General features: G+C 43.9%; 1 protein-coding gene across 1 annotated transcript in view; it reads right to left on the reverse strand.

The window, feature by feature from the left end:
• dbh (dopamine beta-hydroxylase (dopamine beta-monooxygenase)) overlaps positions 1 to 17,103 on the reverse strand; it is a gene marked incomplete at both ends in the record, with an annotated part of 29,408 nt that extends 12,305 nt beyond the window's left edge. The window contains 5 exons of the mRNA XM_083793241.1: positions 1,578 to 1,680; positions 2,493 to 2,669; positions 5,781 to 6,041; positions 7,378 to 7,524; positions 16,729 to 17,103. Of these exons, the coding sequence (XP_083649367.1) occupies positions 1,578 to 1,680; positions 2,493 to 2,669; positions 5,781 to 6,041; positions 7,378 to 7,524; positions 16,729 to 17,103 (1,063 nt within the window). The remainder of the gene's footprint in view (positions 1 to 1,577; positions 1,681 to 2,492; positions 2,670 to 5,780; positions 6,042 to 7,377; positions 7,525 to 16,728) is intronic.
• Positions 17,104 to 18,047: the final 944 nt, after the last annotated feature.

Below are 18,047 nucleotides of genomic sequence, written 5' to 3' on the forward strand. Positions count from 1 at the left end.
TATTATTATTATGTACTTTAGGTGTTTTAAATTGATGGTTTTCAAAGGAAAAAAGATACGGCAATGGGGAAGATTATATGGCATAATACAAAAGTGTAACAGGAGTTTAGTTTAGAGAGACTATAAAAGAATATAAAAGGCAATGTTATGCACAGTAAAAAAAGAAAAGAAATCGGAGCGTTCATTTTTCCGATTGTATGGATTTACTGTGTACACAACCAAAACCTCCGACGCGACGTGTTGTGAGTGAGCTTGTAGATCGGCTATTTTCACAGTGATTGTATTGAGTAAAAGTACAATATTTGCCTCTGAGATCTCGTGGAGTAGAAGTATTTCAATTGGAAATAAAATAAAAAATCACACCCGTGTGAACCGAGTAGAGCAACTCCCCTCTCTCTCCCCCTCCTCTCTCTCTCTCTCTCTCTCTCTCTCTCTCTCTCTCTCTCTCATATTAGCAGGCAACAGTGCTCTCTGTTTCTGGCAAACAGTGCCCCTACTGGTACTCAAACTGGTGCTCATTAACCAACACATAGGTGAACACGGACATTGCTGTTCCTTGGAGTGGTTGCACCACTCAAAAAAGAAGAAAGGAAACAGTAGCCTATTCGTTCCACCACTGAGAGTCAGAGAGAAGTGAGAATAATTACAATGGTGGAGATGACATGAGACCCATGAAGAACCCATATATTGACTATAGACTAGGTATATAGGCAAGATCAAAGCGGTCTTTCATCTGTATTTGAAGTAGTCTGGTCAGTGGAAAATAGACTGAGGGGCTTCTAGCACGGAAGAAAGCGAGAGAGAGAGTTTAACCGATTTAGGCCTGACGTCGAAATATTAAAAAAAAGTATTCTGAAAGAATACTGTATATATTCAAAGTTCTGTGCCGCATTTTCACGATAAAAAATAAATAAATAGCAGACCTACAAGCTCGTAGCGCGCCACTCGGTGGCGCACTATGAGCTTGTAGATCTGCTATTTTTCAATAGCTAAAGTACAACATAATGCTTTAAAACACCAAAAGGTTTAAGTACTGTAAACAAACAAACAAACAAAAAAGAATCCCAAACTATAACCAGTATAAGACACATGCGGGCGAGAAGCGTGCACGCATCCGCCTGGGTGACAGCAGACTGCTGGGCGAGCGCTGGCGCTTTGGCATGGGGGTATAAGATCTTAATTTTCGGGCCTGTTGAGAACTCTAGTTTTCGCCGGCTGCCGGGAGCGGTGGCTGCACTAATAACTTTTGGGCATGCCCGTCTAGAGTTTGAATGCATAGGTACGTATCAGTCAAAAGGGAGACATCGAAGAGGAAGGACGGATGGGGAAGGGTCAACATATAATGGAATGTCAGAACAGGTCAGCTCCATATATGGAGATCTTTAAGGGTTTGAGGTCTGAGATGTATAGAGTTGCTGGTCAATATTGATGACATCAGCTCCATCCCTGATGATGTCACGTGATGTCACGTGCTCCATCCCTGACGAAGGTGCGTGCGTGCGTGCGTGCGTGCGTGCGTGCGTGCGTGCGTGCGTGCGTGCGTGCGTGCGTGCGTGCGTGCGTGCGTGCGTGCGTACCAGACAACAGCAGGGGGTTGTGGTAATGGACCTCCAGCCGAAGGAATTTAGAAGAACCTGGTCCACCCAATGGCAGCCCTGCATCAGGAGGGTAGTAAAATGCCTACGAAGGATTTCAAATATAACATATCATTTGAATAGACATTTACATATATTAATATGAATGCATTAAAGCTCCGTCATTTTTGTTATTAAATTTTTTGCAGTTTTTTTCACCCAGTGCCAATTATCTAATATAATCCTGGGCACTACACTTCCTCTGCCAACCTGGGGGGGCAGCAGACTGACCTCATGCCTCCTTCCATGCATGAGGAGTCCTAGCTGCTTCTTTTCACTTGACAGGGGGGGAATTTCCCTGGCCGGACGTAACGCATGGAAGGAACACATTATTCTGACCAGTTCCTTTCCCCTCCATCAGGCGCCCTGGCTGGCAGTTTAGAGAGACCAGGATTACTCCACACAGAAAGGCCCTTTCGCCAACCCCGCCTTGGGTATGGGCACTGATGACGCGGAGGAGGAAACACGCCGCCAGCGCCCACAGCCTCCCCAGCGGGAATGGAACCCAGGACCTTCTAGCTGTGAGGCGACACAGCACTACCGACTGTGCCACCGTGCCCCTTCGTTATGGCATTTTCTCCAGTGAATAAAATGTTATTTTGTCCAATCTTTACGGTAGAGTATGTTAATTCAAGGTCTCCCTGAGGTCTACCCTCTTCTGTTGAGACTATAGGTTGGACACACAACCTTTGACATAACCCCGACAAGGTATATTAATGACACAGTTCAATGTTGAAAATGAGCGGTGTACAGTATTCCCCTTCAAGTAACATTTTCATGCCAATTACTCACTCACTCTCCCAGCAACTAACTAACTAACTATACACACACACACACAGCGCTTGTCCGTAAGCATACCTCAGCCCCCATGGCCCAGGCAGCCAGCACATGACGGCAGGAATTGAGCGTGGAAGGTTTCATCTTGTCGTCACAGGAGCCGCTGTACTGCGGCACACTCTGGACGTCGGGAGAACATTCGAACACCTCCATGTGATGCACAATGGCCTCGTTGCCCGCTGTAATCACTGCCTCGTACTGACAGGACAGAGAGAGGGGAAAGGGGAATACGTTATATTGTCGACGGGTTAAACCACAACATGCCTTGACATTAAAGGACCACTTTAATCTCGAATTGGTCATCACTATAATGTTCATGATACAATTCCACATTTCTATTGTCTCATAGCCATACGTAGGTTATATCAGCTATTCCTGAAAAGTTGCAATGCAAATATGGAAGCCAAAAATCGTGTTAAAAAAAAACATCTGACGCTGATGTCACTGGTGGACGGGTTTCTGAACTGCCCACAGCCTATAAGACACAGACCAAGTAGGGGGAAAATGGTGGCATTTTATCATGAACATTATAGTGAGGACCAATTTATATGAAGTGGTCCTATAAGTTTCAATCGTCATAACCACAGTACAAATACAATGCTCTCTAAATGTCAATATATTTCACTAATTGATTCTGTATATAAAAAGGAATGTGCTGCAGCCAGTGAACCGGGTGATGTTTGTTACCATGACAGCCACATCATTTATTTATGTTGTTTTGTTGTTGTTGACAATGTGGCTTTTGAGGATGTTTTTTGAGACAGCCATGGCCTTCATGCAGTGAGAGTGCATGCATGGCTTGTTGTGCAGCTGGGTCTTTCTTTAATTTGTATTAAAAAAAAAACCCAACTATACTCTCTAGCTTTGTGCAAACAGTTTGTCCGACTCCTTGCTCAGGTAACCAGTAATCACTGAACGTTCTTGCTCAATTATTGTATATCTATAAAGGGTTTAACATGCGGTTGATCTGGCAAATACCTTGAGGGAACTCCCTCAAGATCCTTGAGGGAGTTCCAGGGGGTCCACAGCTAAATGATAGTTAGGAAACAAATGGACCCTTAATGGGTCTGTAACTAGGAGAGTGTACAAATGGAACCAAACTCAATGGGACTGTAGTCTAATTCAGTTCAAACTGGAGGTCATTGAAATGAAACGGGTTGAGAATCACTGCTATATAGAGCTTTAAAAGTCTTCTCTCATGGTGGGTGGGTCCTTGGTGTATCTTTTCTAATGGGGGGTCCGCGGGCTGATAAGTGTCCATTTGGGGGTCCTTGACATGACAAAGTCGGTTCAAGGCCACCGTCATACAGGGACGTGCAGAGAATGTTAGAGAGGCAGGGACTGAAATTCCCTAAAAGGGCACAAAAAATATAAAAAACAGCGGATCTATACAAGCACTCGACACGTCGCGAGCTTGTAGATCAGCTATTTCCGGGGCGTGACCATGACCCCGAACTCTTTAGCTATACTGAAGATGCGGGCGTATACGACACGGATGACAAATGTCGCGTTGAAGTTCAGGAGAGTTTGAAAAGAGGCGATTCTCTCCTGCTGCTGGCATGGAAAGAAAATGTCAGCATTTTGCTCAGGACTCAGGAGACCCGGGTTCAAATCCAGGGTAGAGCATGACAGTTACGTAGTGCAGCTTTTCAAATTAAAGGTATATTCAGTGATTTCACTCAAAAACCCTTAGGTTTCGTTTTTGGCTAGGTGGCAAAGCCTTTCATCCAATCAGGATAGAGATCCAGGGGTTAACTGGGGACAGGGAGGAACTCCTTATGGTCAGCACACTCTATAGTAGAGAGGATTATCACAACAAAACAAAAAAATAAGTTATATTTGAATTAAGTGAAATCACTGAATATACCTTTAAGCTCACAAATGCGATGCTTTAACTGAAGGCTATTCTAGCAGTGGCTCAGAGCCTCAGCCTGACGACCTCAAAACTCTAATATCTCCCCTGAGTCATAGGCAATTAATTGCTGTCTTTAGTGGTTAAGAGGTTGGCTTTCCTCGTGGGAGACCAGGGTTCGATTCCCGGCTGTTACACTCACATACAAAAGAAGACCTCAATAGCGCTAAGAAACATCAGATTCTGTGTTATTTTAACTTTAATAACTGAAGGCTAACAAACAAAAGATTACTTCAAAATTACCAGGAGACTTTGGATGAGAGTGGCTGACTGATGGCGCACTGGTCTAATGATCAGTCTTTCAGTACAGACATTGCATGTTCAACATTCATCAGCTCAATGCTGCAGTAATTTGAACTTTTCAAGGCTCGAATGAAAAAAGAAAAAGAAAAAAGCACCAGGAGAACTATACTATATGAACTATAGGCCTATAGTATGTAGTTTTTTCATAATTTTCATATTTGTTTTTGAAATCGTCGAAGAACCATGAACAAAAATAATGATCAAGCCTTGAAAAGTTCATATTACTGCAGCATTGAGCTGTAGGAGGAACGGGACTTGAACATCTAATGTCTGTACTGAAAGACTGATCATTAGACCACTGTGCCATCAGTCAGACACTCTCAGCCAAAGTCTACTGGTAAGTGTGTGTGTTGGCCTTCAGTTAGTAAGTTGAAACACTCCAGCATTAAACTATAGGCGGACAGGGATTTGAACATGTAGAGGTGTATTAACTGAAGGCTGTGGCTGTGGCAGTGGCTCACAGCCTCAGCCTGATGACCTCAAAAGTCTCATATATCTCCCCCTGAGCCACAGGCAACTTTGTGGCTTAGATGTTGGCCTTCCGTGCGGGGGACCTGGGTTAGATTCCTGGGTGTTACACTAACGTACAAAACAACTCTTGTTTGTGTTTGCAATATTTTCACCATGCTGCATTTGTGGTCTGGAGAGGGCAGTTTTCTTTTCTTTTTTTTTTTTTTTTTTACGGGCAAGTAAAAGGACAGGGGCTCTAGCATAGAGTAGCCTATATATGAATAGAGAGGGCACCCGAGTTCTCCTTCCATCCACTTTAAGTTGCTCAAAAGGGCATGAGGCGATTCCACTCCTCCTTCTGGGTAGGAACAGAGAGCATTCTGGGATGGATTGGCCCCAAACACATGAACGCGCTGCCGTTGAACGTGCACGAACGCGAACGAGCGTGCTGCCGTCGTGAACGTGCACAATGATAGTCAACGGACCAGCGCGTTCATGTGTTTGGGGCCTAGGCTGCAATACCTTCATTCGGCCACTATGTCCATTTCGCCTCAGGGTTTCCTCTGGGTGCCTTCTCTATTCATATATACTCTAAGGGCTCAAGCCTGTCTATAAGTGTGCACATGCATGCCGTCCGTATATACCATGACAATGTGGTTCTTGGGCATGTTCTGGGGCAGCTGGTGAACCGTGCACCAGTAGGTGGTCTCCCGCGCGGGTATGGTGACGTCCGGGGCCAGGACGTCCAGCGTCTCCACGTCGGGCGGCAGCGAGGGGCTCGGGGTGTCCGGGCGCAGCAGCAGCACCCGCTGCACGCCGCGCACCTGGACCCGGGACAGGTTCAGCTGCGCCAGCGACGCCATGGGTCGATCCAGGAGTCCATATATCACGTGAACGGTGCCCTCCTTGAATAATAATAATAATAATAATAAAGGTGTGTTATTGTGTTATTCTACAACAGGTCGTTAAGAGGAAGCAATCTGATTGGTTGAAACGGTTTCTAGCCGTTGATCAAACCAGCACTGTTCACCACCTAATCAAAACAAAGAATTCAGCCGCTCTGTTTTCCCAGAGCGCTAGCAAACTCGTGGCTAGGCTAGCTAGTTTCTTTGGACATTTGTGGTCGTAGTGACTACATCTGTCATTAAAAAAATATTTTTTTTCAGCGATTTTCTTAGTTTTAAGGGTAACTGTTGTAGAATTGCAATATTACACTCAATATTACACTTCAGTGATGCGGTAGGGGAACGAGACGAAGTCGAGTTCCGCAAGTCGTGGCAATAATCACGTTAAACAACACCCTCTCGTGTAATATTGCTTAATTACTTTATGCACGGGGTCGGACATAAAGTATAAAATAGGCCTTGATTCACTTTCAAAAGAAACGTTTTGGTAATTTCCTCGTCTATACTCTGGCTTATGGTGAACACCTCAGATGTTTTTTTTTTTAAGTTGCTTGATTCAGTATTTAGGATATTTGATATTCATTTTGGCTGCCCCGCCCCCTTCCTATACAAACCCATTGTAACGTCGAACTCCATTTTAACCGTGATTGATATAGATTAAGACAAACTTAAGATTTTTGAGACCTTATAAAAGTCTAAACTTTGATCACGCTAAGAAAGTGAATCCACCGCCTAGTGTTAGTCTAGTTTTAGTCGACTAAGTGTCATGCGATTTTGGTCGACTAAATCTACAGTTGATTTAGTCGACTAAAATGTATATGTTGGCGGGCCTTGATGCCATCGTAATGACTGATTTTACAGTTACTTGCAAGAAACATATTTTTTTTGCTTTTTAGATACCTCTATAAAATTACAGAGTGTACACATCGAAAAGCAACACAGCAGACAATAGTGTGTTACTTGTCCTCTGTTATTTGCCAGAAGCGATTACTTTACAAAAGATCTCAGTAATTCAGAAATAGTCATTTGTTCATGATGTGGTCACTATGGGCTCTCATTGACTGGCTCGCATGGTGCGACGAATCTGCCGTCTGGAATTTGCGTGATAGCAAAGATTATACGTTGGTGACCTTACCTATATTTGGGCGGGTCTTGTAAGCTTATATAACACAGATTTATCTGGCACTATAGCGCCACACTTTGGCCTGGAGGGCTGGGAGATAACTGTGTTTTAGAGCTCTTAGAGTGCAGATGCAGGGGTTCACGCACGCACGCACGCACGCACCACGCACGCACGCACGCACGCACGCACGCACGTACGTACGTACACACACACCTCAATGTTGTAGTCTCTGGGATCACAGGTACTGAAGGGCCTTTTGAACAGCAGGTAGAAGCCGTCAGCGCCCTGTCTCGTTTCCAGCAGCTGGTAGTCCTGTTGGCTGTCCAATGACACGTGACCCTCACTGTCACTCCATGCGTCCTGGAGAGGGACGCACACACACACACACACACACACACACACACACACACACACACACACACACACACACACACACACGCACACTTTGTCATGTATGTCTAAATAGACCCGCATGCAGGCAATGGGAGAGCAAGACACCCACACTTTGATTGATTGTCCTGTATGCGGGTCATGCGGGTTTAGGAGACGCAGTGGTGCATTGTCCACTCTCCCACCGCTCCCCCCGAGAGCACCTGTTGGTGCCACTGTTATTCGGGCTCGTTGCTAACGTGTATAGTTGGCTTATTTGGACTTGCTTGCTAATATTGATGTAAAACTGCGGCTGTGGCTCAGCAGGTATAGAGCAGGTCGTCCAATGATCCCTGGGGTCGGCGGTTCGAATCCCAGCTCCTCCTCCTGTCCACATGTGGAAGTGTCCTTATGGGCAAGAAGACACTGAACCCTGCATTCACTCCAATGAGTCGGTCGGTGTGAGTTCGGCCACCGTCGCTGTGTGAATGTGGGAAGTGAGGACGCTGGTGTTCTCCGCTTCACCTCCCAAATGTATGAATGAATGAACCATTGTAACGCGCTTTGAGCACTTGGAAAAGTGCTATAAAAATGCAATTCATTAGTATTATTATTATTATTATTATTATTATTATTATTATTATTAAATCAGTGGTTCTCAATCATTTTCATGTCAAGGACCCCCAAATTAATATCTATTTATTTGGACACAAATCCCCGTCTGGAAAATATTTTGTGCCACAGTGACTATTAGAAGATGCATGCGTTGTCAAAATGTTTCATAAATATTCCAAATACCCTTTAGGAAAAAGTAGCAGATCTACAAGCTGGATGGTGCTTTGTGAGCGTGTATGCCACCGCATATAGAAACCTGTACCTCATTCATTCATTCACCTCGTGCAGTTCATTAGAGCGACATGTCATCTTATGGAGGCCGCCATGCTGAGCTCCAATAATGGCCAGTGGTGGAAAAAGTACACAATTGTTTTACTTAAGTAAAAGTACCAATACTGCAATTTAGAAGTACTTTGTTACAAGCAAAAGTACGGAATTGAAAATGTACTTGAGTAAAAGTACAAAAGTATCAGCATCAAAATGTACTTAAAGTACAAACAGTAAAAGTACTCACATTGCAGAATGTCCCATTTCACAAGTTCAAAATGTGTACAAAATCTTTTGAAAATAGCCGACCTACAAGCTCACAATGCGTCACAACGCGACGCATTGTGAGCTTGTAGATTGGCTATTTTCAAATGGCCGAAATGTATAGGGTTAAAGTGGTTAATGTATGTTTTCTAATCTAAATTAAAATCTCCAAAGTAACTAGTAACTAACATTTTAAAATAATTGTAGTGGAAAAAAGTTAAAGTAAAAGTACAAAATTTGCCTTTGAGATGTAGTGGAACAGTAGAAGTAAAAATACTGGAAATTGGAAATACTCAAGTAAAGTACAAATACCTCAAAATTGTACTTAAGTAATTGTACTTAGTTACGTTCCACCACTGAATATGGCGGAGGCACAGCACACGCTGCAGCCACTCAAAGTGACTATACATGGCCAATCACAGCGCATCTGGGGTGCGTCCGAACGACCAGAGGCCGCTCGGTGCGCAAACAGAGCGCACCGTAGATTCTGACAAGTCCCGGAAAAGACGCGCTGTGATTGGCCATGTATAGTCACTTTGAGTGGCAGCAACATAGATGCCTCATTGGCCGCTGCAGTTCATGGGGGCGACCTGTAGCGTGACCTAGTGGTCAGAGCGGGGACTGCAGGCGGTCCCCGTGGAGTTATGACGAGGAAACCCCGTGCAGCTGGGGCTTTAACATTGAGCGCTCGTTTGCACAGCTGCCGCATTTTGGACACCAAATGTTGGTGTCCAACGATCGATTTGATATTGCAGCATGCACGCACGAACACGCACGCACGCACGCACGTGTGTGAGTGTGTGTGTGTGTGTGTGTGAGAGAGAGAGAGATGGCAGAAGTGTTTGTAGTATACAGTGACCTTTTCGTCTGGTAATTATTTCCCCTGTGGGAGGAAAGACTGATGGAATGAGGAGAAGGGAGAGAGGACAGGCTGGACAGCGCTGAAGATTTAAGAGAGAAGAAAGAAAGAACATAGAAATGTATATTTATTTATACACCGGGATGTTTAACTACAAAAAAAATAATGATAATAATGAATTGCATTTTTGTAGCGCTTTTCCAACTTGCTGGAAGTGCTCAAAGAAAGCGCTTTACAACGGTTCATTCATTCATGCATTTGGGAGGTGAAGCAGCGAACAGTCGACGCCAGCAGTATATCCTCACTTCCCACATTCACACACCATTAACATGTCCATCTACAGGCTCACGACGCAAGCTTATAGACCGATTCCGTACCGGTTTCATGGTCGCAGCCTACGTATTTCCTGTAGGCGGACTCGACATAGCTGCGGGAGTAAAACCCTCACCAGGCGCACCTCTTCCACTACAGTGAACGGCAGAGTGACTGATGTTAGTTTGCCTCAAACTTTACTCCTTTACCTGCTTTTTTACTAACACTAACATTACAAAGATGCCCAGAACATCGAGATGAACCTGTGTAGTTTATGGCTGCTCCAACAGTAGTGGCAACATAAAAAAAAAAAAAAAACGGAATGTCTAATATCCACCGCTGTGGCGGAGACCAGAGCCATTGAGTAATGGTTGAGACAAAGCAGTGAAAGATACATAACGCAAGTCTTACCCAATACCAAATCTTTCTGTTTATTAACACAAGGCTGCTGTACTTTATACCTCATACTTTAAATGCTTAGTATGAGGTATAAAATACAGCAGCCTTGTGTTCATAAAACAGAAAGATTGGGTATTGGGAAATTACGTATCTTTCAGGACCCTTCACTGCTTTGTCTCAACCATTACTCAATGGTTCTGGTCTCCGCCACCGAGGTGGATATTAGACATTCCGTTTTTTTTTTTTTTTTTTTATGTTGCCACTACTGTTGGAGCAGCCATAAACTACACAGGTTCATCTCGATGTTCTGGGCATTTTTGTAATGTTAGTGTTAGTAAAAAAGCAGGTAAAGGAGTAAAGTTTGAGGCAAACTAAAATCAGTCACTCTGCCGTTCACTGTAGTGGAAGAGGTGCGCCTGGTGAGGGTTTACTCCCGCAGCTATGTCGAGTCCGCCTACAGGAAATACGTAGGCTGCAACCATGAAACCGGTACGGAATCGGTCTATAGATCTGCTGTTTTTGCTCAACGTCCCCCCCCCCATTATAGGCAGGCCCTGCAGTGGAGATCGTGGAGAATATATAGATACAGGACATGGAAATGCTGTGTGTAGAAGATGTGTTCAGAAGCCAAGCGGCCCTGACAGGTGTTGCTATAAATGGCTGCTCGAGGTGATGCTGTGGAGGAGTATATATATATATATATATATATATATATATATCGTCAGATAATGACCATACGACAAGTCACGCTGCCTCCTCCCTGACAGGTCATTTTTGCAACAGCCCTGCAGCCCCGTCTTCTCCTAATGGCATGGTCCATCGTTCCAGGATATAGAGGGGCTTTTCGGAGCTGCTCGGAGCGCTCATGCCACACTCCAGATGTAGACACATTTCTCATGATGTATGTGTGTAGACACATCCACGTACAGCATGTACACGGATGTTCACGAGCCACACACTTTTTCCACATTGTGAGCTGGTAGATCTGCTGTCTTCAAATGATTTATACAGTAGGCTACGGCTGAAGTGGAGGTAATACAGTGTGTTTTGTATTATAATCAAAATGTACAAGGTAACCATAGTAACTAACATTTTTCGTATAATCGTATAGTCGAGTAAAAGTACAATATTTTCCTCTGAGATGGAGTGGGATAGAAGTCAAAGTATTGAGTTGTTATTAATACTGATGAAAGTGAACAATTCTTGTCCTTTGTGTTTTAACTTTTTGGGGAGGGAAACTGGTCACTGGTTTTTCTTCATTGGGATAATACTGTATGCGGCAATTATACAACTGCCCTCTCCAGACCACGAATGCAGCATTTACTCCATGGAGAAAGAAATGCAAAATGCCCTCCTTTCCTTTCCTTTCCTTTCCATGCCAGAAGGCCGCATTCAGGAAGAATTGCTTCCCCCCCCCCCCCCCCGAAGTCTCCTGAACTTGAACACATGTATTTTGCGTTGAACAAATTTGTTTAGAAATCCATGTGGTTATAATTATACACACACCGCATCTCCACTGGCTAAAGAGTGCTGGGGTTGCGACCCCGAAAATAGCAGATCACTTGTAGATCTGCTATATTTTCGCTATTTTTGTCCAAAAGTGAAAAATAGACTAACACTAACACATTCCAGGTTGACTAAAATGTGACTAAAACTAAATGAAAACTATTATACTAAAATATTATACTATTATACTAAAATCTAATTTTGCTGCCAAAAACAACACTGCCTGCCAGTGCAGGAACGCCCTCTGGGAGAGACATATATGCCTCCGTCCCGCCCTCTTCAACAACCCCCTGCCCCTGGGGGTTGTTGTTACACAACACGACGACAAAGATCTCCTCTCCTCCTCTCCGCCTGCAGGAGGGGTTTTTTGGCCCTAATCCGCCAAACATATACAAATTGTGTTTTTTGTGAACACTCAAACCATGACGAATGATCGTCCAAACCCCTCTGCGGTTGCTGGACAGGTATACTTTTCCCCTGCAGAATATTGACATAATCATTTACGAACACCTTATCGATCAGGCTTATCGAGCCGGGTTCTTATATCGAGCCCTGCGGCGCTATTGAGCATTTTATATTATTTTGTGGAAAGACGGGAGACGACAAAAAATGTATTCTGAACAAAAACTCAAATACATCGCGTGGATGCACCAGGAGGTATATCCTCACATTCCTCAGTGATGTATCCCAAGGTCAGCGGGGGTTTCGGGTCTCTCGGTCATACGTCCCTCACTCAGGTGACCCAGCCGGGGGTGATCAAGCCCCGACTTACGTCCCAGTATAGCTACCCTCGATCAGTCCCATTAGGGAAAGATCAGGGCCACACAATCCGATGCTCCGGAACTACTCTGCCGGAACTGGGTGGGTTGACTCCTGACCGGGCCCCTCCTACGTCTCACCAACAGAACCAGTATATTTTACTACTATAGGGCCTTCAAATACTGCAGTACTTTTCTAATAGACGGAAGGCTGACCTTTTTATTTTGGGAAAATAATATTGAAGAAACTGTTAACTGTTATGTGTACAGTCACTTTAAAAGTGTAATTTTGTTTACCTGGACAGCGCTGGTCGGCAGATATCAATACACTTTTAGACCGACATGTTTGTGCCAGCGTGGGCGATTAGAATTATTTCTTGATCTCCTCTTGTCGTGATTGCCTAAACATGACGACGTCATGGGCCGCTATGCTCGATAACAGGCTTGATAACGATAGGCCCATAGCTTATTGATAACGGGTACTCAATAGGATTGTTATCGGGTCTTTTCAGGTATCGGGTATCGAGCTCCATCGCTAATCATACAGAAGGTATAGAGGTAGAATTGCAACGCAGGCAGATTAAATTAGAGCAAGAACGTCTTTTTATTTTTTTTACTATAAAACAATAGATATGTCAATGGTTATCTGCTAATGGTTCTCTGATGAATTTGTGCAGTTTGAATGATTCCCATTTTAGCACAGACGGGAAACACTGCTTGTGATTATGAGTTCATGCGAAACTAGCCTCTCTATAGCTCCCCATGCAAAAAAAACACCAATCTCACACCTCAGCGATCACAGATGCTGAAACGTTGAACGAAAGGGAAAATCTACATCCCTCGAGGAATATGCAACACACTCTCCAGGCTTTTATTTTGTGCCTTTAGCAGTGGGGTGTGTTGATTTTGTCGACTTAATACTATGACGAGAAATGTTCTAACTTTTTTTTTTCACTGACAAAAACTAAATGGAAACCAAATGAAAACGAAGCCGTGGTGACAAACATGATATAACTAAGGCTAAATATATTTACATTTTTTATCAACAAATAAAAACTAGACTAAAATGTTAGGAAGGGACTCAGAGATCCAGTATAAGTCATTTTACACTTTGGTTGCATGCTGAAAATAGCAGATCTACAAGCTCCCAACGCGCCGCAGCGTGACACGTTGTGAGCTTGTGGGTCGGCTATTTTCAGCAAGTATCAAATCGGTCATTACGACGGCATCAAGGCCCGCCAAAATTCATTTTAGTCGACTAAATCAACTGTAGATTTAGTCGACTAAAAAATCTTTAGTAAAATAGACCATAGATATAAAAAAAATATATAGATGCCTCATTGGCCGCTGCATTTTGTTGGAGCGATGTGTGTTGAAGGACGGGCGGATGCTTTTTTTTATCAATTAAATAATAGCAATTCAAAGCAGTTGTCCTCAAAACCACACCTACATTACGCTGTCATAAGAACGGGAGGTGCGCTCATGATAATGGCAGCAGAGCAATTAAGAGCATAACCTATTTGTCCATGATTGCATGCGCACCTGCAGCCCATCAAGTATAATTTATGCTTCGTCCCGCGACGGTGTCGCGCTCACGCAGACCTCTACGCTCACAACAGTGAGCTTGTATTATCAGCTCTTCTCTGTGCGCAACACTGTTGAGCTTTGAAGTATAAATGTCTCCTAGGGTGCACCTCAACTAGCCAACACACAAGAGGAGGTTGAATGAACTGAAACCAGCGCTCCCCAAAACAACAGGTTTGGAGATCTGGTCTCTAAAATGTGACTAAAAACTAAATGAAAACCAAAAAAAACTATGACGTAAACTAAAACAAAAATGTGCTGTAACAAATCAACACTTAGGGGGTGTGGGGGGCTATAGTACACTTCTTGCAACTTGCTTGGAATTCTACACCAAGGCAAGCTCAACGATGAGTTCACTTGCAGGATTAGCATGTTTACATAATGTCAATAGCTTCACGCTTTAAATAAGATGGCGGTGATAGCAATGCTTTATCCTGTCATGCTCGGGGGTGGTGGGGGGGTGGGGTTATCAGCTTCAACTTCCAAATGCTTGCAGCTACATGTTCCACCTATTATTCTGCTGTGAGATAACAAACCACCATGCCATCCTCGGCTATAAGGTTCAACTATCGAACTACCCCCCCCCCCCCCCCCTAGCGTTGCCAGATCTGAATCTTTCAGTTCTTTGTTAAAGCTGCTATAAGCAATATTATGTCAACATTTTAATGACCTTACATTTTTAGTAGTCTCTGACATATAGAGCGTCGCAGTCCCGCCCCCTTTCATGACGACGCCAGGCTCATGGGAAATGATTCCCAATGCATTTTCCCCCATAGACATTTCAAAAGGTATTTATTTAAAGACGGTTGACAAAGTCAACTCGAGTTGCGACAACTCATGACAACAAACACAATATTTTGGACCAAACAAATAATTACAAAGAAGAAAAACAAACAAAAAAAGCGTTGTAACCTGCCGTTTTTTTCTTCTTTCTAATTATTTGTTCAGCCCAAAAAATTGTGTTTGTTGTCACGATTTGTCAAGACAAGAGTTTGCTTTGTCCGCGTCTTTAAATAAATGCTTTTTGAAATGTCTGTGAGGAAAATGAACGGAGAATCATTTCCTGGGCCCTGGTAGGGGGGGGGACTGTGACTGCTCTATAGGGGCCGCAATCTGCATTCAAAGATTTTCCTAGAAGCTTTGTCATTGGTCGATTTGCCTGTCTGCTTCCTGATTGGTTATAGTCATTGCGACCGTTTTTTTTCCCCCGACCAACGACAAAGCTTCTAGGAAAGTCTTTGAATGCAGATTGTGGCCCCTAGATGTGTCACAGAGACTACATTTATTTTGGGAGCGTTCTACCCATTGCTGGCTGTCATTAAAATTTTGACATATTATTGCTTATAGCAGCTTTAACACTTATTTGTTATTATAAAAGTTCCATTAATGAAAAGGCAGTAAGCATATATGTTTTTAAGGTATCAAGCACAAAGGGCCTATGGCATATACATAAAGACTTGTATGTCTGTATGGGGCCAAGCCCGAAGTGACCAATACTGTTTACAGGTCAATACTAATATAATAATTAGTTATATTAGTTTTAATTAGTTATATTATACACGGCATGTGTGTTTTACCCTCAGGAAGATCTTGAACATTCAAATAATTTTTTGCTTGAACACACATGCTTGTCGTCACTTCAGGACCGGTCTTTGTCTTCCAAGAATGATCTCTATTGGAGCCACGGACCCCCATCTCAAAATATGTATTTCCAGGGACATCCCCCAGAAGCCAATATTTTAGTTAAAAATGTTCGCTCTGAAATATATATATTCAATGATTTGCACCACATTTTCACGACTTTTCAAAAATAGCAGCCCTACAAGCTATGATACAATTGTATGTATCTATCATCATCAATATTTAATATCAATGGTCTTTTGTTAGGTGCGCTGTGAACAAAACACAAAAAATAAACCCAGCCCTTTTGCAGCTTTATTTCACATTATGTAGCCAGACAAATTAAATACACTGTAATAGCCTTTTCTCGTTTATCTTCTCCTTTTCTACTTTTTATTTAGCCCATTTAGACCTGAGGACGATTCTCCAAATGCCTTCTAAATCCTGACAGTTTTCTGAAAAACCCTATGTTTCTATGTCAGTCGTTCTCAAACATTTTCACGTCAAGGACCCCCAAAAATATATGTAATTGACCGACGACCCCCATCTGAAAATATTATGTTGTTCCAGGGACTCCTCCAGAAGCAAAGATTTGAGTTAAAACGTTCACTCTGAAAGAATATATTGATTTGCATCACATTTCCACGCTTTTTCAAAAATAGCAGACCTGCAAGCTCGTAGCGTAGATCTGCTATTTTTCAACAGCTAAAGCATACCATAATATGCTTATACAACAACCAAAAGGTGTTAGCATCATGTTACGCTTTAGCTATTGAAAAATAGCAGATCTACAAGCTCATAGCACGCCACCGAGTGGCGCGCTACGAGCTTGTAGGTCTGCTTTTCTTTTTTATTCGAAGAACGACTGACATTTTTATAATCTGATCTCAGGTCAGAATGGGTTCATCAGACCAGTGTGTGTCCAGTGGAAACCTCGTATGAATCTGATCTCAGGTCAGAATGGGATAATAACCAACCGGTTGAATATACTCGTCTGCTTGCTTTGCTTACCCCAAAGTAGCTCTTGGTCCCGTCGTCCCAGAGCACGGCCAGGTCGGCGTCGGTCAGCTCCCCGCGGTCCGACATCCCCAGGACCACCCCGTGCTCCAGCCGCGCCACCCTCAGCTCCAGGTAGACCTCGCGGTCGGCGTAGCTGACGTTCCAGGCGAGCTGGAGGTCCCCGCGCGGGTCCAGGGGCACGCGGAAGGGCATGGGGAGAGGGGGAAGCAGCGAGGTGGAAGGGTCGGCGGAGGGGTCGACCACGGTGGCGGCCGCCGCCTGGGGGGGAGCCTGATAGGACGACACCAGGATGACCACCAGCGTGGCCAGGACCGTGAAGTACACGATGGTGACGTCCTGGAGTCGGAAGTGTTTGCTGAGCCTCATGGTCCGGTCCCGATGAGGGTTGAACACCGTTGTCTATATTTCTTTGGTACTGCGGGGATGAAGATCAAACGATGTGGCTTTGAAGTTGCACAAGTTGGTATAGATCGGCTCCTGGTGTGTATATATAGGCACTGACTGACTGGCCTCGATCTGGATGTACGTATACGCTGTCTGTCCTTTTCGGTGTGTGTGTGTGTGTGTGTGTGTGTGTGTGTGTGTGTGTAGGCCTACCACCAGAGCTCTCCAAATTCACGCCTTTCTGTTTCCTTTAGGTGCTCCTTTCCGGTCAAATAAGATGATCTCTTTGCTGCACCCAAAAATGTTGTCTTCTTTCTTTCTGTTTCTTGTTTATTATTCAGTGAGCCCAGCTCGATGGTTCAGAGTTCAGACGTCTGTGTTGAAGATGTCTTGGTTTCCAACGGCTCCCTTTCCTTTCATCTCTATACTTACTTTTCCAGAGACCTAATGGACATCGTTTCTCCTCTCTGGCTCCTCTATGGCTTTATAAAAGACCTGTCTCAGTCCACCACTGCTATTTAAGAGACCCCTCCCTTGCTGTGGGCTGTCTGTCTTTATATCCAGCCCCTAATGGCATTAGGTTTGTTGAGGGAAATTGGATTGGTCTTTCTTTAAGCCCTGGGGCCCAAGCATGATTCTCCACATCTGCCAGGCCCTAATTGATCCAAATTGAACCATGGACATTATCAATGACAATCGGGCCTGGACTAACTGAAGTTTATTGGCCTCTGAATCTCTTCCACTATAGCCTACTGCGTATATAGACTTAAAGTGGAGTCTTTCCTTTTCTGTTTTACGCGGAAGTGACAGAATTACAGACATCATGTTTCGCATTTCAGGGATTATGTCTACGGGATCTAGTAGCGTCTAAGGATCTAGTGGATCATGGACATTTGTTTCACCATGAAAACCTAGACAAAACTATA

This window comes from Protomyctophum parallelum (genome assembly GCF_964188405.1).
Source record: "Protomyctophum parallelum genome assembly, chromosome: 21".
Classification (NCBI taxonomy): Eukaryota; Metazoa; Chordata; class Actinopteri; order Myctophiformes; family Myctophidae; genus Protomyctophum; species Protomyctophum parallelum.